Source organism: Salmo salar, chromosome 11 (assembly GCF_965601325.2).
Source record: "Salmo salar chromosome 11, fSalSal1, whole genome shotgun sequence".
Classification (NCBI taxonomy): domain Eukaryota; kingdom Metazoa; phylum Chordata; class Actinopteri; order Salmoniformes; family Salmonidae; genus Salmo; species Salmo salar.
In genome coordinates, this window is record NC_138301.1 from 21,938,186 (window position 1) to 21,958,110 (window position 19,925).

At 42.3% G+C, this 19,925-nt stretch overlaps 1 protein-coding gene across 1 annotated transcript in view; it reads left to right on the forward strand.

Moving 5' to 3' along the window:
* Positions 1-19,086, forward strand: part of LOC106562218 (protogenin A) — a 43,197-nt gene extending 24,111 nt beyond the window's left edge. Inside the window, exons 10-19 of the mRNA XM_014126945.3 lie at positions 1,712-1,900; positions 8,995-9,090; positions 9,216-9,402; positions 11,847-11,974; positions 12,585-12,755; positions 14,013-14,189; positions 14,485-14,608; positions 14,739-14,880; positions 15,011-15,124; positions 15,261-19,086. Coding sequence (XP_013982420.1) covers positions 1,712-1,900; positions 8,995-9,090; positions 9,216-9,402; positions 11,847-11,974; positions 12,585-12,755; positions 14,013-14,189; positions 14,485-14,608; positions 14,739-14,880; positions 15,011-15,124; positions 15,261-15,707 — 1,775 coding nt within the window. The 3' untranslated portion in view covers positions 15,708-19,086. The remainder of the gene's footprint in view (positions 1-1,711; positions 1,901-8,994; positions 9,091-9,215; positions 9,403-11,846; positions 11,975-12,584; positions 12,756-14,012; positions 14,190-14,484; positions 14,609-14,738; positions 14,881-15,010; positions 15,125-15,260) is intronic.
* The last annotated feature ends 839 nt before the right edge of the window (positions 19,087-19,925 follow it).

Genomic DNA, 19,925 nt, shown 5'->3' on the forward strand with positions numbered 1-19,925 from the left:
TAAGCATTCTGTCAGTAGAACTGAGGACCAGGCTCATTTCTGCTAGTGTGTGTTTGTGCCTGGCTGTGTATCTATGTGCCAGGCTGGGGCGTGGTATGGATGTGCCTCTGGTTGGGGGCTGCAGGCTGGGAGCCGGTTATTTCCATCAGATAAAGCCAGTGAGCAGCTGGGTGGAGAGCATTCCTGTTTTCAAGGAACAAGACAAGCTACAGAGTCAACTTGCTCCCAGCATGCCACCCTGCATCTCTTACAATACAATACTTTTTGGTGACTTTGCCCCTATTTGTCCAGCAAATTATTTCTGGGAAATCGAAATTAGCATGTTTCTGCCATGTTGAGGGTTTACTCTTAATAATTTGGGTGTCCCAAACAAATGTGTTCCTGAACAAGTCTTTAATTTGTTAAGGGCTAGCTAACCTTTATTTTATAAATAGTTGTGGACTGTCAATAGTAGCAAGGCTCTGAATGGTATCTGAATATGAAGCAGACCTTTATGAACACATTGGTGTGGCCTGGCCATTGGGCTTAAGGTAAAGAAGGCCTGATCGGGTAGCGGGGGTTGGGTGTGGGTGGGTGTGGGTGGGTTTCATATTCTCCCTTGACTTGGTACTATTTCAGATGAGCTGGTTAAAATAAAGACACCTGAGTAAAAATGAATAGTCATGCAGGTTGAGCTCTGTATATAAGTAGTACACATGAGCTTTAAAAAGAGAGATTCTGTTTGAACCTTACATCCTCAGAACTGTACTCAATAAATCAAATTGTATTGGTCACAATCACATATTTAGCAGATGTTATTGCAGGTGTAGCGAAATGCTTGTGATAAGAAATAACACAAACAAAAACAATACTGCAAAGTTGCTTGGGAGCTAGAAGCAGAGCTGCCAAGTCTTCATGTCTCCCCACAGTGACTCTAACCACAGATCTCTCTCTCTTTGTGTCTCCCCACAGTGACTCTAACCACAGATCTCTCTCTCTTTGTGTCTCCCCACGGTGACTCTAACCACAGATCTCTCTTTCTTCATGTCTGCCCACAGTGACTCTAACCACAGATCTCTCTTTGTGTCTCCCCACAGTGACTCTAACCACAGATCTCTCTCTCTTCATGTCTGCCCACAGTGACTCTAACCACAGATCTCTCTTTGTGTCTCCCCACAGTGACTCTAACCACAGATCTCTCTCTCTTCGTGTCTCCTCACAGTGACTCTAACCACAGATCTCTCTCTCTTCATGTCTGCCCACAGTGACTCTAACCACAGATCTCTCTTTGTGTCTCCCCACAGTGACTCTAACCACAGATCTCTCTCTCTTCATGTCTGCCCACAGTGACTCTAACCACAGATCTCTCTTTGTGTCTCCCCACAGTGACTCTAACCACAGATCTCTCTCTCTTCGTGTCTCCTCACAGTGACTCTAACCACAGATCTCTCTCTCTTCGTGTCTCCCTACAGTGACTCTAACCACAGATCTCTCTCTCTTTGTGTCTGCCTACAGTGACTCTAACCACAGATCTCTCTCTCTTTGTGTCTGCCTACAGTGACTCTAACCACAGATCTCTCTCTCTTTGTGTCTGCCTACAGTGACTCTAACCACAGATCTCTCTCTCTTTGTGTCTGCCTACAGTGACTCTAACCACAGATCTCTCTCTCTCTTCATGTCTCCCCACAGTGACTCTAACCACAGATCTCTCTCTCTTCCTATCTCCTCACAGTGCCTCTGGCCCCTGAGCTACAGTTGGAGCCTCTGAACTGCACCACCATCATAGTGCGCTGGCAGCTGGCACCAGGAAACTCTGTCAGCGTCCAGGGCTATAGGCTGTTCTACCACGAGGAGAGCCAGGCTGAGAGTTCCCCCATCCAGCTGCGTGTCCAGGACAACAGGCACACCATTGGAGGCCTGGGTGAGTAGACTCCACATAGTACACCCGACCTATGATCTCATTGTTGCTGATGACACTTGTCTTGATTTTGGATTTCAATTGCAAGATTAAGAATATGTTCTAGTCAATGCATGGTTACACAATGAAAGTCCTCCTTAAATTGGATTCGGATCAAAGATGCTCTTAAAAAACATTTTCCATGTCCTCACCAGGCATGTTTAAGGTCTTTTTAGGATCAGAAAAGCCCATTAGTTTGTCCTTCCCAAAGTCTTTTCATGTGAGTTGTGGGGACTCATGTCCAGAGGTCCAGATAGAAGCCAACCCCCCATGACCTTACGGCCCTGGCCTGGTTTCCATTGTATGCCCCCGCAACAGCTTTAGAAATAGCTGCTAGCTGGGACTGAGGAAGGGGTGTTGGGCATATGCTGGTTCTCTGGCCTCTGGGTCAAATTCATTTTGTCACGTTGGAGAGTGTGGAAGGAAAGGGAGTCCCACACCACTGCAGTGGACAACTGACCATCTGTGGCCAGAGGAGGTCGACCAGGTGGCCAGCAGCTGAATTTTGAATCAGGAAGCTCTGGCACTAGACCAGGATTAGAAAGCATAGAGGGGGGTAAATACAGTATGTGTCCCCTTTTACCTTTTTGTTTTCTTGCTACAGTTTGTGTTTTGTTTTGTCATGGAGAGGTCTTACTGTGAGGGGGCGATAATTATGACTGCTGAAACTTCCTACATTTTGCCACCATCTGTTGTTTAGAATAACACAAGGCTATATTGTTGAGCAGGTTTTAAAGTGCTGTACTTTATGAAATATATGTTGTTTTGAATCGATAATTATTTTTCAAAATAGAGTATTTTTATAAAGCTTGAGGTAAAACCTATTGGAGAGATAAGAGAAAGAACATATGAAGTCTGGCTTTTTGTGTACATTCTCCTTTTCCTCATGAACAACATTTTCCTCCTGGAATAATGAACATAGTGGACAAACAAGTTGTAGTAATGTGATATAGATAGATATCACCAAAACACACTTACTATGCCTTGGTTTTTCATTAGTTTCTCATTGAAACAGTTTAATGACCTCAATTGTGCTTGTTTGATAGAATAGCTGGCAGAGGTGTATTCCAGGGCTGTCTTTAGAGGAGAGGGAAGCTGTTATTGTGGAGCAGATTTATGGTGTGTTTTATGACTGCTGTGAGCAGAGCATTTGGAGGAGAATTCACATCAAAGGCTTTCATTGTGTTAGGCTTTAAGGGCCACAAAAGAGACTTAAATGACCAAGAGTCAACCGAATTCAGCCCCTCACCACTGGTAACTGAGCTTATCCATGGAATGTGATTTGTAGTATGACATGTTGAAGAGAAGTATGCATCTCATTTATCTTCCCAAAGGTTTCCCCCCTCAGGGGAGAGACTTCCTGTTGGAGAGGAGACACAGCAGTTTAATTTGTCACGTATTACTGTCAGTGTCAGATAGGTTTTAGGTACGATTTCAGTGCCTGTCCATGGCACCACACTTTTACAACGTTGAGTTCAGTAAGTGGCGCGTTAAACAGAGAGACAGCTTAAGATAAAAATACTGACTTGACTCAATTTTCCCTTCGGATATGCTTTGGTCAGTTTAGTGTGACATAGATAATAAACCAATATGAGAAGTGTAACATTAAGTAATTTTTTCTTTTAGTGGAGGTGACCCACATCTCCAAACAGGGTATTTTAATTAAAACTGGGTGTTCTCATCAATTTGGGTCTGCTTTAATGTCCATGTTTGCCCATAATTGAGTAGTCCCTGTCTCGATTTGACCTTCCACGAACAGAACAGCAGTGGAAAAGGGCATTTCCTTATTGAGTTTGTTCACTGTTGTTTGATGTGACAAACCATGACTTATGTTCCTTAATAAACTATCCTGATGAGCAGAGGTGTCTGCTCTGCAACCAAGAAAACAACCAGTCACATAAACAAGCATAAACGGTGGTACACATATTGTGCCCGATAGGACATTGTTTTCTTGCTGACTTTTAATCAGTCTACTTACTATTGAATTGATGAAGTGTTTTATCCATTAGAAAACACTCTGGATACTTATCATAATAATATTATTTAACCTCCATGGCATGTCTGAAGTAGAGAGCAAAATGGAGCTTCAATTAAAATGTTAATTGGATTTTATCCAGGATAAAGGATTAAGCTGTAATGTCTCTGATAGTATTGCAATTAATAGAGGCTTTAACTTTAACTCTTTACTTCACCCAAGGACACTTGTGACAGTGACACAGGTTTGAAAACCACAACCACACACAGCCTAGAGAATGTGTTCGATCAGTCAGGGATTATGAACAACACCAATCTCACTGAGTGACTTGATAAGTATTTCTGATCCCTGGGATCTAAATTCACTTAGCTGATGTGGTAAAGACAACAAGCCAACCGTTACTGTATTATTGAGTCAATGTTGCTCTAAAGTGCACAAATAACATACCTCTCTAACAGAAGAAAAGACATGAACATGGTAGACTTCTGAATCTGTAGTAGAAACAGACCAGCTCTGCTCTGGCCATTACTAAATGATCTCTTAAGACCATTCCACATGACTGAAAGGGCTCTCTAAGTTAGGAATGTGAGAGGTTGTAGCTCAGTGTATAAATGACATGGTGTTGAAATACTGAGGTCCTCCCATTCATGTTTATTCTTCCTGTGGCATAGCCTCCCATACCTGTTGGTACCAGGACTGTGTGTACGGTAGTAGATTTATCTCATAGCTTGGGGCCATCTTGCCCATCGTGGAGTGGTCTTTTCTCTGGGAAAACATTAGTTATTGCATGCCTGGTGTCAGATAAAAGATAGATGGGTATTAGTGAGCCCACTACATCAATAAACTGTGTGTGTGTGTGTGTGTGTGTGTGTGTGTGTGTGTGTGTGTGTGTGTGTGTGTGTGTGTGTGTGTGTGTGTGTGTGTGTGTGTGTGTGTGTGTGTGTGTGTGTGTGTGTGTGTGTGTGTGTGGTGTGTGTGTCAGAGGGAGATATACGCTCCCCCTATGATATATGCTGCTTTGTGGATCAGTGTGGGAGTTGACATTTATGGCCCTGACTCAGACCCTTCTTGCTGTGGCCTGGGGGGCCATTCTCAGGGCAGAACAAAGCCTTAGGGGCCTGCAGGATCTGCAAAACGGTTGTAAAAAATCAGGTGACCACAAACAGCTCAAGAATTTCCCCTCAAATACAAACTGGCATCATAATTTATGGGGAGAGCAAAGCCGAGCAAGATTAGCCCAACAGGCATGACGGGAAAATGAACCAGCTTTACTTTGGTGTATCTTTAAGCAATGGCAGGGTTAGGCAGATTGTGTATTATTCTGAGGAAATTAGTTATGAACTTTTCTCAAGCAAAGTGAGTAAGGCACAACAAGTTTGAGTGATTTTGTTTTTGTGATATCTAAGAAGAAACATTTGGCCTTGAATCTACACACAGGGGGATTATTATGTGGCAACTGAAGCATATCTTATCTTTGTGAGGGATTTGGTGTTGTTGAATGAACCAGGGCTAACACATTTCCTTTTGACCAGGGTTGGCGGTTAGTGCAAGCATGGGTGACTCCATACAGAGGGGGAGGTTTGTGTGGACACCTCTTATCTTCAACCATGGAGATCCCTGATAACCTTATCCAAACCATGTGTATTTCTCACAGATTTTAAAATTAACACTTCAAAACATTTCCTTTTGGAAGTTCAATCACTTTTGCAAGTTCTGAATTTATTCTAGGTCAGAAAACAAAGTATAACCCTAGGTCACTCTTAGGTTACAAAGAGCAGTTAAGCTGAACAATTGAGCTTACCATATCTAATCATGCTTTCATTATATCGGCTATGAAATTGCCCATTGAAGAGTTCTGCTCTCTCGCTTCACCATTTCCTCCTATTGGCACTATTTATCATCACCTATTAAGTGACTTATTATTTTTGTATCTTGGTGTTTTTTTCCCCTTTTCTGCTCAGTTCCCCTGCTTACCCCCCCCCCCCCCACCTCCCACCTAAGAGCAGCATCCATAACCCCTCCTTTGGCAGGATTTAGCTTGCCCAGATTCCATGTCAAAGGTCATGGCCCAGATGTCAAAGCCTGCCCCCTCTCACAGCGCCTCTCCTGGTAATTACTGCAAGCCCATTGTAATGTGTGGCTGGGCAGGGGTGGGACTGTGAGACCCTGACTGCTCCTCTTCATAGATGGACACTGGGACTGTCCAAAGCCGGCCAGCCTGACTGTGGACATGGGACAGGAGGGACAGGAGGGAGCTATACTAGTGTACACTAATTCATTGACTTTTACTAGAGAAAGTAAAGATATAGGAACCTCACAAATATGTGCAGTTATTTTCCTATCGTTGTTTTCAACAAACAAGAACTCATTAGCACAACTAAATGTTTTCTGGAGCAAATGACTACAGTAGCCTAGTCATTGACCCATCTATAATGTAGAAATATAAAGAGAGAAGCTTCATATTTTTATGCAATCATATTATCAGTAATATTTCCTTTGATCCAATTCTAAGTTGTTGTATCTAATCTTTAGAGGATACCACATAGTTTTTAAGACACTTTTAAGTAGTTTTTCTCCCCTTCTGCAAGTCACTTCTTTATCTTTCCCCATTAAGGCTTAGGGAACAGAGAAAGGGCAAGGATTCTGAGGGAGAAAAAAAGAGGCTCAACTCGTATTCCACACCCATGACCTCAGATTCCTTCTGAGTTTTATCTATGCCTGACCTGCTGGCTCCATTGAAACTCCTCAGGGCTAGGGGTCTTAGTGGCTCAAACCACACCCCTCGGACTCTCCTCCTGCCCATCCCCCTGCCTCCCATGGCCCTGACTCCACCCCCTGGACCCTCTCATAGCCTGAAGGCCCTCAGATCGATCCTAGAAAAAACACAGTTGTTTTAGCTCTTGGAGCATAGTAAACATGATGAGATGGTTGTTCAACAAAGTGGTTGGACTTTTCACAATGACTGTAATTGCTTTTTGAACTGTTCAACTCTTTTGAAGATATAGAGCCTGCTCATCATTACAACATATATTTTCACACACATGCAGTGAATATGATCCTCTAGCAGTTTGTCATATGATCAACATGGGTTACCCTTGGGTTTAGATCATCTAATTTAAGGTTTCCCAAACTCAGTCCTGGGCCCCCTCTTGGGTGCACGTTTTGTTTTTTGCCCTACCACTACACAGCTGATTCAAATAATCAAAGATGGATGATAAGTTGGAATCAGCTGTGTAGTGTTAGAGCAAAAAACAAAACGGGGGACAGGACCAAGTTTGGGAAACCCTGATCTAACTGACTACCTCTTATTTGTCTCTGAGACATGATCACAGAAACTGTTAGTAACGTAGAACTCATAAATGACTGCTTCTGTGACTGGAACTGAGAATAGGCATGACTTCAGTTTGTATCTACACTCCTGTGCTCCTCTCAACGTTTATGTCCTGGAGCACAACCTAGTGGTCATGTTCTACACTGCATTACTGTTCCATGGCGAAAGGGAAGGGGGATACCTAGTCAGTTGTACAACTGAATGCATTCAACTGAAATGTGTCTAACGCATTTAACCCAACCCCTCAGAATCAGAGAGATGCGGAGGGCTGCCTTAAATCGACATTCACGTCTTCGGCGCCCGTTGAACAGTGGGTTAACTGCCTTGCTCAGGGACAGAACCATAGATTTTTACCTTGTCAGCTCTGTGATTCAACATTTCGGTTACTGGTGCTCACTATTCCACTGATACTAGTGATGTTATTAGTACCTGTACTCTGTATATCCTCTCATGAAGTACTGCGATCTAGCTGTATAATTCTGTAAAGCATAGATGATGTTCTATATAGCCTACTACACTTACCCCTCTCTTCGGATGGATAATGACGTGTCATCCCACAGCCTCTTACGTAGGCCTATGATGTGCTGTAAGATCTCATGTCAGGCTGTGCAGCACTTCAGTTTCCTCTAAACTAGACTGTATTTCAGTGCTGTTTCGACAACTGACGACTGAAATGCAAATCAATATGTCCCAGTGTTTTCAAAATAAACGTATTGAATTAACACTCACAGATTGAAGATAATTTGCTCAGATTCCTCTGCCTACTGTGTGTGTAATGATGGGTGACATACTTTGAAATATTGAAGAGCCTTGGAATTCCTAGGAGGCTGTAAGCCATTAGTTTGATAGATCCTCAGCTATTTCAACAAGGTCCTCATGGTGGCAGCAGGAGCTTCCTGTAATTGCCTGTGTAATGATATTTTAATACACTGCAGCTGGTTCACCCAATACAGCTATACTCTAGCTCAGCCATTTTTTCTGGAATGAGTTATACTATTGTTACACACAAAACAGGGTAATAACACATTAATATGATGAAGTATTACCTTTTAGTACCTTATCTGAATATGTCATGCACAGTAACCTGGTTACTCCAGGATGACAAGATATCAAAGTCTGGGAGACAAATTAACCAATCAAAGCAGATATGAAGTGAAACATTTGGATAGTGTTTGGCCTGAACTTTTTATCAGTGGCCTGTTGGGTACAGAGAGGACATTTAACTTAGCAGCGTTTGTTCTACCTGGGGTCTGTAAGGCCACTGACTCTGGCCATGTGATTGACCGCTCTGTCTTTCCTAGGGGGGGCATTGTCCTGTGGTTTAACCCCCCTGTCCTGGAGCTGAATAGGACTGACCACTGGCCAGCAGCCCTGGGTGGGGGAAGGGTTCCCCTATTCTCCCTGAAAAGGCAGAGTGATGGATAGAGGAGCTCCTCTATTGTGTGCCTCAGTGCCCTGAGCAGGGCAGGAACTGACCTAGGGACTGGGCTCCCAGCACTCAGCATCTGTCGCAGAGCTCCACAGCCAAACCTCACTGACCTCTCAGCCATGCTCTTTCTGATCCAGCACCCTCACAGCCCACTGGTTGGAGAAATCACACAGCCTCTGGTTCAGTGTAATGCCCCCCAGTGGACAGACACACTCACTTCCACTGTAGGTCACATTGGTCAAGTTGAGGTGAATGTCTATGATATGATGTATACTATACCCATAGGTCCACAGTGAAAGATATGTAAATGTTGTTATTTTTAGACCCAAGGAAGAAGTACCATGTGAAGCTCCTGGCGTTCAGTTTCATAGGAGATGGCTACCAGGCAGACCAAACTATCAGCACCCCTGGATGTGTCTGTAAGTTCGTCACATAATGCAAGCAACCATTGTCTATAATGATGGATGATAGTTATGATAATGATAGTTATCAATCCTTTGACGCATGAGTACCTCTAGCATTCTTTTTTTTCTGTGTGTATCAGCGGTCCGTGATCGTATGGTGCCCCCTCCTCCACCCCCTCACCACGTGTATGCCAAGGCCAACAGCTCGTCTGCCGTGTTCCTCCACTGGGGGCGTCCAGCCTTCACCGCCAGCCAGATCGTCAACTACACCATCCGCTGTAACCCTGTGGGCCTTCAGAACGCCTCCCTGGTACTCTACCTGCAGACGTGAGTGTCCTATATAATACCTTCCTCTTCATACTCCGTAGCACATAGTCATTTAACTGGATAGAGGGTGCTTAGTATGGTCATAGAACTCAGGTTAGCACTTAGTACGGATTTAAGAATTTGCAGGTCAATTGCCAAAGTATTGGATCTGATTAATAATCTCCATATACAATATACAGTTGAAGTCGGAAGTTTACATACACTTAGGTTGGAGTCATTAAAACTCGTTTTTCAACCACTCCACAAATTTGTTGTTAACAAACTATAGTTTTGGCAAGTTGGTTAGGATATCTACTTTGTGCATGACACAAGTCATTTTTCCAACAAATGTTTGCAGACAGATTATTTCACTTATAATTCACTGAATCACAATTCCAGTGGGTCAGAAGTTTACATACACTAAGTTGACTGTGCCTTTAATCAGCTTGGAAAATTCCAGAAAATGATGTCATGGCTTTAGAAGCTTCTGATAGGCTAATTTACATAATTTGAGTCAATTGGAGGTGTCCCCGTGGATGTATTTCAAGACCTACCTTCAAATTTGGTGCCTCTTTGCTTGACATCATGAGAAAATCAAAAGAAATCAGCCAAGACCTCAGAGAAAATATTGTAGACCTCCACAAGTCTGGTTCATCCTTGGGAGCAATTTCCAAATGCCTGAAGGTACCACATTAATCTGTTCAAACAATAGTATGCAAGTATAAACACCATGGGACCACGCAGCCATCATACCGCTCAGGAAGGAGACGCGTTCTGTCTCCTAGAGATGAACGTACTTTGGTGCGAAAAGTGCAAATCAATCCCAGAACAACAACAAAGGACTTTGTGAAGATGCTGGAGGAAACCAGTACAAAAGTATCTATATCCACAGTAAAACGAGTCCTATATCAACATAACCTGAAAGGCTGCTCAGCAAGGAAGAAGCCATGGCTCCAAAGCCGCCATAAAAAAGCCAGACTACGGTTTGCAACTGCACATGGGGACAAAGATCGTACTTTTTGGAGAAATGTCCTCTGGTCTGATGAAACAAAACAGCATCATGTTGTGGGGGTGCTTTGCTGCAGGAGGAACTGGTGCACTTTACAAAATAGATGGCATCATGAGGTAGGAAAATTCTATGGATATATTGAAGCAACATCTCAAGACATCACTCAGGAAGTTAAAGCTTGGTCACAAATGTGTCTATTAAATGGACAATGACCCCAAGCATACTTCCAAAGTTGTGGCAAAATGGCTTAAGGACAACAAAGTCAAGGTATTGGAGTGGCCATCACAAAGCCTTGACCTTAATCTCATAGACAATTTGTGTGCAGAACTGTAAAAGCGTGTGCGAGCAAAGAGGCCTACAAACCTGACTCAGTTACACCAACTCTGTCAGGAGGAATGGGCCAAAATTCACCCAACTTATTGTGGGAAGCTTGTGGAAGGCTACCTGAAACGTTTGACCCAAGTTAAACAATTTAAAGGCAATGCTACCAAATACTAATTGAGTGTATGTAAACTTCTGACCCACTGGGAATGTGATGAAAGAAATAAAAGCTGAAATAAATCATTCACTCTACTATTATTCTGACATTTCACATTCTTAAAATAAATTGGTGATCCTAACTGACTTAAGACAGGGAATTTTTACTAGGATTTAATGTCAGGCATTGTGAAAAACTGAGTTTAAATGTATTTGGCTAACACGGAACCCAAACCGGTTGTGCGCGTGCGCCATCGTGCACTATCGTGCATACATTTATTTTGTCCCCCTACACCAAACGCGATCACGACAAGCAGGTTAAAATATCAAAACAAACTCTGAACCAATTACATTAATTTGGGGACAGGTCAAAAAGCATTAAACATGTATGGCAATTTAGCTAGTTAGCTTGCACTTGCTAGCTAATTTGTTCTATTTAGCTAGCTTGCTGTTGCTAGCTAATTTGTCCTGGGATATAAACATTTAGTTATTTTACCTGAAATGCACAAGGTCCTCTACTCCTACAATTAATCCACACATAAAACGGCCAACTGAATCGTTTCTAGTCATCTCTCCTCCTTCCAGGCTTTTTCATCTTTGAATTTATATGGCGATTGGCATCTACACTTTCATAGTATTACCACGACGACCAGTAAAACATTTCGTCTTTCAATCACCCACGTGGGTATAACCAATGAAGAGATGGCACATGGGTACCTGCTTCTATAAACCAATGAGGAGATGGGGGGAGGCAGGACTTGCAGCGCGATCTGCGTCAGAAATAGGAATGACTTCTATTTTAGCCCTTGGCATCGCAGACGCTCGTTGGCGCGTGCGACCAGTGTGGGTGCAATAATTGAATAACATGGATTTCTATAACATAGATGTCCGGTCTGGTCAGCATGTAAGGTGTATGTAAACTTCCGACTTCAACTGTATGTTCTAAATCCATTTTTATCACTGTGGTTCTCCTCTACAGTGCTGAGAAGAACATTCTGGTCACAGACTTAGAGCCCAACACCAGGTATGAGTTTGCTGTCCGCCTGCACCTTGACCAACTGTCCAGCCCCTGGAGCCCTGTGGTCTACCAGAGAACTCTGCCTGAAGGTGAGCACCAACATGGCTTCATACAACAGCACATGCTGTATAGATTAATAGAATATACTCTCAACCTTTTTGGGCTCCGATGGTATTTCCTAGCCTACAGAAATAGAATACTTACTGGAATTATTGTGCCTGTCTTAAGACTGCTTATCTCCTCGGGACTCTCACAGTCACGTATCCATAAGGCTCTGCGTTCTGCAAACAAATCACAACTAGAGCGCAACCACTTGACAGATCCTTGCCAATGAGCTCTCATTTTCCCTATAATGGTGTTTTGCTCTTGAAAGGATGAGAAAGACACAGGAGCAAATTCATTGAACTGCACAGTATGCTCACTCTCACTGCATTATTACACATCTACACATCTCTACGGAAAGGGATCATAAGCCAGGGTCATAGCTTGTGAGATGTAGTTATCCTTTTGAGTGACATCAAAGAACCTACTCTGATTGAAATGTCGCTATGGTCTAGGCCCTGGTTCAGACTTACATTTTCAGTATTCCTCAAAACTCATTATCAGTTACGAAGAGCAAATAGAATTTTTTATGACAGTTGTACATAATCGTCAGCGATTTAGCCTCAGGGGTAAAACTGGCATTTTTTTCTTCCTCAGCACCTACTCTGCCACCGTCAGGTGTGAAAGTGACTCTGATTGAGGACGACACAGCGCTGGTGTCATGGAAACTTCCAGATGAGCCCAACTTGGCGGTGACACGTTATACCATCCTCTACGCTTCCAGGAAGGCCTGGGTAGCTGGAGAGTGGAAGGTGCTGCAGAGAGAAGGTGAGCCAAAGAGAGAATGTGAGAAAGAGAGAGAGAGAGGAGCTGCAGGCTAAACTGGGCTGCAGAGACAAAGAGCCCTGCCCCAGCTCCACACCATACAGGCCATTGGAAATCAACTCATTTCATCCTCCAGTCCATTTCTGTATTTGTTACTAGTCCTTGTGATCTCTGGTTGTTCTTATATATCCCCCTCCTGTTGTCTTACCAATCAAAGGATGGAGGCAGGTAGCCTAGTGGTTACAGCGTTGGACTTGTAACCGAAAGGTTGCAAGATTGAATCCCCGAGCTGACAAGATAAAAATCTGTCATTCTGCCCCTGAACAAGGCAGTTAACCCACTTTTCCTAGGCTGTCATTGAAAATAAGAATTTGTTCTTAACTGACTTGCCTAGTTAAATAAAGGTAAAATAAATTTAAAAAAATAATATATATATACTTTGAGCTTTGATTTAGCACTGGGGTTGGGGGTATGATCTGTCTTTGTGGCTTTAGGTCCAATATTCTCATTCTCAAGAGTATAATCATTCAACCTGAAACACACTAGTCAAGAGTACGGTAGTTACTATGGACTACTACCAAATAGTTAATGTGGCCATAGCAACACACACATATGTTTTGTGTACCCAAAGGCCTGACGTGTGGCAGTAAGTAATACTGGCCAGCTGCGAGAGTGTCCAGCTCCTGGGTAAAGAACACAGATTCTGGGTAGCATAGGCGTAATTGAGAGCAGATGACTCCAGGAAATGTGAGGCATCTGATCTTTCCTTCTAAGCCACAGGTGAGGGGGTCAAAAGTGAGGCTGTTCACAAAGCCATCCTGCCTTGCCCCAGCCCCCCACCACTGTAAATCAACCCTGTCACCCCAACCGTTACTGCTGGGACCTCAGTGGAGCTGGGTGGTATTGGGGGGGGGGGGTAGAAGAGCCCTCTGATCCCTGACCCTCCGTCCTTTGCCTGACAATCTGGTCACAAATATCCCCCCATATGCCTCAGGTTATGTGTTTTTTTCCACTGAGTTGTAAACCCCTGTTCTTCATGGGTCAGTTGAAAATGGGAGAGGAGCAGAAAAGAAAATCAGGCCTGACATATTTCCTCCAGTTCATTTATTTAGAGATGAATTTGAACAGCTATATTTATTACCACGTGGCAAATGACAACACCACAGCGTGTTGAAACAACATTCACATTTCCATTTCCTTTTATTGATGAGGCTCAAATTGGTTGACATAGGTCACTAATCACATATTTCTCGGTGATAGGGAGCATCACCATGGCTCTACTGGAGAACCTACAGCCGGGGAACATCTACCTGGTCAAGGTGTCTGCGTCCAACGATATGGGAGACGGGCCGTTTTCACACACCGTAGAACTGGCCGTGCAGAACGATGGCTCCACCTCCGGTCACAACCCCAGGCGCTCCCATGGCTCAGCTACAGGTTAGTGACTAATGTTGTGCATACTTGGTCTTTCGTTCATTGACTTTCATGACAGGATTCCTGTTGTCGTCGTCACTTGACCTACTAGATGTAATATAAATTCAATAGCTTGGCCTGCAGCCTTGGTCTCCTGCTAAATTAATTACATTGTAATACATCTCTGTGAATGCCAGGGGAGGTGATTGCCAGTTGTATTGATTTTGATACAGTGTGGAGATGTAGTACCCACACAGAGCCTAGATAGGAGTGTATGTCTCCAGTGGCTGTCTCATCACTTGTGACAACTGTCTTGCAGTGTTCTCTGGTGGCTTCTACCACCTGGACCAGAAGTCGATGACCGGGATCATCGTGGGGGTTTGCATTGCACTGATCTGCATCATCATCTGTGCCTTCATCCTTGTCTGCAGAGGCAAAAACAAGTAACCATTTTAACAGATTCAGAGTGATTTTGTTGTAACTTGATATGAAATTACTTTTCTGACTGCCCAGTTGGTTTGGATAGAACCTCTTCTGTTATTTCTATATTAATATTGTATGATTGTTTGACAGGAAATCGTCAGCTACTAAAGCCATCAGGCAGGAGGCTGGTCAGGTCCCCTCTGCTTCGGTCCACCTGGGCTCTGAGGGCCAGGCTGAGAATGCTGATGTCATGGTGCCAATGGTGAGAGCAGACCACTTCATTGATGCCAAGGTAAGGGGATATGGCTCTGTTACGCCCTTCCTTTCCTCTAACATTTCCTCTTGCATTATGTCTCCAAGGCACATGGAAAATAACCAATGTAGACAGATTCAGAGCATTGCAAATTTCATTTAATTTCCAGGGTGGAACAAATCTGATCATCAATAGCCTCGGACCAGTTTATACAATCACTGAGAAGAAAAATAAGTGGTTTTCCTTCAGAAATCAGAAAAAACTGAATGCTAAGAAAAGCCAGGTAAGAAAGATAACAAACAAAAGTGTTCAAGTAACATACCATTACTTAAATAGAACATAATAGGAGGTGAGACCAGCAGCTATTCCTCCTTGTATCCATATGAGTTCCCTTCTTTCACCCTTTCTTACTTACTCAGATCCAGAGGAAGAGCCATGGAATCTGCTCGTACCAGCCAGGAGTAACAGTGCTGTGCTACGAGGATGAGTCTCTGTCGTCACCCAACCAGCCCACCTCCCTGCAGGTCCTGTTTGGCCCACCTGGTGACACAGAGGGCTCCTCCAACAGCGAAGGCAGCCACGAGACAGGCGACTCAGGCCGTTACTCTCACGACGACATAGAGATGACCAACCTGTCCTCTGGTCCCAGCAGCCGCCCTGCGTCTCTGAAAGAGGAGGAGAGTGGGGGGTCAGGCTGCAGTCCTGCCCAGGAGAGTGAGGGTGAGCTGGGGGAGCAGTCTCACCTCGACCTGGAGATTCCATGGAGAAACCGTGCAACCATCACCACGATCAGGCCCCAGACAATTCCCAGCCTGCACTTTCTCTCTAGCAGTCTGTGTGACCTCCCATCAATCCCTCAACCCTAAACTCACTCCACTGTTCTAAAAGACAATGAGCAGTTATCCAAAAATCCAGGTCTTTGGAAGAACTGGGCTCTGGTTTGGGTTCTGGTGATTTCTATCAAAGAATCTTCTTCTAGTGAATGTGTACTCATTTTATTTTGATTCAATGTTTGTGTGTATGTGTTTGAAAGAAAAATCTCACCCACCATGAATGTTTCAAGAGATTGTCAAAAATGTGACTGTTACATTTCTGACATTATTTAAGAGTTTATCACTGGAGCAAAGTGTAGTGAGCCCTTCTTTTGCTGATTATCTACCTCAGTTTACCTCTCGGTAAACTCCAACTATATATTTAATAATAACGACTTATACCTGAGTTATGGAAGGGGTCTCTTTCTTTATGGAACAACTGATACTTCCTGATTGCAATTTGTTTTTGCTAGGTCAGATTAGTCCCGTATTAATTTTCCTCCTTGTTTGTAATGAAGTATAGGGTTGTAAGGGTACTGCAGATCTCACTTAAAGCTTTGTCATTTTATTTTTATCACAGGTTAATTGGACTATTTCTCAGGTTACTTGGCTATGGTAGATTAAGGGCCAGTACAATTTACTACATAAGTTGCTGAAATTCAATAAGCCAGTATGACACTTTTCAGGTTATCCATAGTAATAATGGTTAAGATTTTTTGTTGTTGTCAATGTGCAGTTGCCCTTGCAATTCCTGTTTTATACTACCTCTTTTTAAGCATTATTTTGCTGTGTTATTATTCTCCTGAACTCAGGGAACTAGGTTTAGTACATTTGAAAAGCCATGTGTAATGTTCCATGGTTGACTGACAGGGTATTTTCTTAGTGCTGAGCTGCTCATTGTAGAGGGTAGTTGCCATAGATCTGTATTGAATGTATCTCTAGAACATTGTCAGTTACGGTTCAGAGCCTTGTGATGCCCTACTCACAGGTGGAAAAACCTGTGAATTCAGTTGGAATTATGTGTCTGTGGTATGGCAGGCTATCTTTTTGGTTATTTTGGGAAAGAACATACCAAAAATGCTTGTGTCGACGCATTTCAATACAGCAGACCTTAAAAGCTTTATAAATGGCCTTAATGGGGAAAGAGACCCTCAGATGTCGGAGACAAACAGAAAGGCTCCTATACCAAAGTCCGATCCATCTGAGGTCCAACTCTTTTACACATGGGGATGGGAGAAGTGTGAAGAATGATTGTTGAAAACCAAAAGCGTTAAATCAGTGCGATGGAAGTGAATGGAATGAACACCAACAAAACATTTTCTCTCTAAAGATATCTATATTTTTGTCGACGTTTATGTACTACTGAGTACAGATTCAAGTTACTTTTTTGTTCTTTAAGTAGTTGATACTTTACCATAGAGTAGAACAATAAGTTTAGCACTTGTCAGATTAGTTTGATTTGTTGATCACAGCCAATGTGCAGCGGTGACTGATGCTATCATACAAAGTAATTGTTTGCTCCCTCTGTTTGTTTATGATCTCTCAGCGGGTCCCTGGGAATATTACAATGAGGTTTTTCTCATGTATTAGACCAAAAATCGAACGCAGATCAGCTGAGATGCTGCTTCCAAGACAAAGCCTTGCACATGTGTGCCCCCGTTCTGTGACCAACTGAGTTGAGATGCGGGTTCTCTCAGAAAGTGCCCCCAGGATTTTGGGCCCTTGATAATGGTTAAAATGACAATAATAATCAATGTCATGCACACTAACCAAATCATCCTATTATTGGTTTTCTTTAGAGCTTTACTGTTGCAACTAGATGTGTACATTGTAGGGGGAAATTATATGCAGAGCTAAATACAGTATATTATATTGATTCTCATCCTACATTGCAACAGTATTTTCAATCAACGGATTTCTAACTAATAGGATGACAGTTTGCATGAAGTGTGACACAATCAGTTTTACTTTCTTTTGAATGACAAACAATGTATACCAAAGAATTCAGTTCACTGTTGCGCATTGGCAAAAGATCCATCTAGACGCATATCTTTGCATGATATTTTCTCATTTTATATGGTTCCAAAAGCTTTACCCCCATTTAGGTTTTGATTACTACTTAATAAATGGGTGTCTATTAGACCACAAACCAAGATGAAAGTTGTACACCATTAGTGCTTTTAAATGTGCATTTGTATTTGTCATTGAAGCAAAAAAGACAGATTTTTCTACATTCTTTTTAACTTTTTCTCACTGGAGGAGAAATATATATTATTGTTATTTCTATGGGGTTTCGTATACCCCAGTTTTGAGAAAGTACCAACTGAATTTAGTTTTTTCCTAGATGCCTAAAATGTATTAATCTTTGATACGAATGTGAATACCCCTTTAAACTGTTGTAGATGAGCATTAGTCTGAAAAGCTGTGTTAAAATGTCAAGTTCATATTGTATATGGAATATTTGAGTTGTTTTTGCTTTTTATTTACATGTGTAATCCTCTGCATTGTTATAATGCCCGGTGACTGCAATCCAACTCTCTGATAACAGCTAAAAACTGGAATAGACAAGTTATTATTGAGCAGTAACAGTATTGTTTTTGTCTTTTCAATTGTGATAAAGAGTAACCATAGGGTTCTCATTCTTATATATGTTTTCAGAATCATAATGTTCGAGAGGGTTCTGCATTCTCGTATTGGTTGTGAATGTCCAATAAGTGATAAACCGTCGTCTACCTCAGGTTCCTCTTCCAGCTTTTGATAGAGATGTGATGGATGCTATAGTCAGAGGGGGTCAGTGTTATTCAAGAGATGGAAGAACGAGTGATGCAGATCCAGTCCTGTGTCTCTTAAATTTCAAGAGTTGTGTTCTCTTTTTTTTTGAACAAGTGAATATAAAGGGATAAAGTGGAGGACTTGGTGTGAATCATAATTATCTGGTGCTCTGAGTCCCCTTTTCTTCTGCAGTCATGTTTTTCTGTAAAGGCTGTGCTGCTGGCTTTAGCTGCAATGGTGGAGGGCTGTGGGTCATTTACAGTTAAACTCAGGGGAACCCACAGCTGTTCCACAGTTGTAGTGAGAGTAGCTTTGGGACACAACATTGGGAGTCTGTGTAACCAATACACACTCTCTCGTTGTTGTGTTTCAAAGTTATAGTAAGAGCAGGCACAGGCCTTGAAATCGAATGTACCTTTTGTCATTATTCTGTGTTAATGTTTTGTTTTCCTTTTTTCTGTTTGCTCTTTGATCACAACACCAACAGCTTTTCTTCAAGATATTCAGGCAAGCCTTGGTCCTTACTACAACTTTCTTCATGACGAAAATGTTATAGCCTACTTGTCCAATTAAAGTTACAAATAATTTAAACAATAAATTATTCTCAGAATGACTGATTCTGAGTTTAAATAAAAAATAAACAAATGTGAACTTTCTTGCACGTATTGGTATGTCTGTCCTCATTGTTACTCTAATACAGTCACTAATAGTTTTATAATAATACTCTAATATTTGTTTGTATTAGTAGTTTTTATAACAACATTCTTTGTAACTCACACATTTGCCATAGTTGATCACACGATGCATATTGCCATTAATTTTTGTTGGCTATTAATTCTTGAAGGTGATCTTAGTGGTCTCCATTGTATCAGTGTGTGGGGCATGGAAGGGACACATCAGGCTTACCTGGAGGGTCCATGTAATTGTCGTTATTGTAGCCAATACAGTAAGTTAAAATAAGCCTTTTTATTGATATGGGTATAGCTCATCAACATCCTTTCCTGCTGACTGAAAGGCAGATGGATGCTATTCTCTTTAATTGTGAACATGGCTTTTGCTACGACAATTGGCCTATATCTCTAAATGTATACAGGTGTAGGATCTTAATTTGATCACCCCGTTGTTGCAGGAAATTTCTACTTTAAAATGTCAGACACAATAATTCACATTTCCTGTGGCTGCAGGATTATTTTCCTGCGGTGAGAAAATTATCACAGTCGCCTTTTTAAACCTTGAATACACTAGATGTTTGCATTTCCTGCAACAACAGGGTGATCAAATTAAGATCCCAGACCTGTATACATTTAGAGAAGTAAGCCAATTGTTACAGCAATAGTCGTGTTCACAACTAAAGAGAATAGCATCCGTCTGCCTTTCAGTTAGCAGGAAAGGATGTTTGTGAAGAATAACCATACCAATAAAAAGGTTTATTTTAATTTACTGTATTGGCTGATGTAACTACACAAAGTTCATGATGATCAGGTGAGATGCCATACTGTG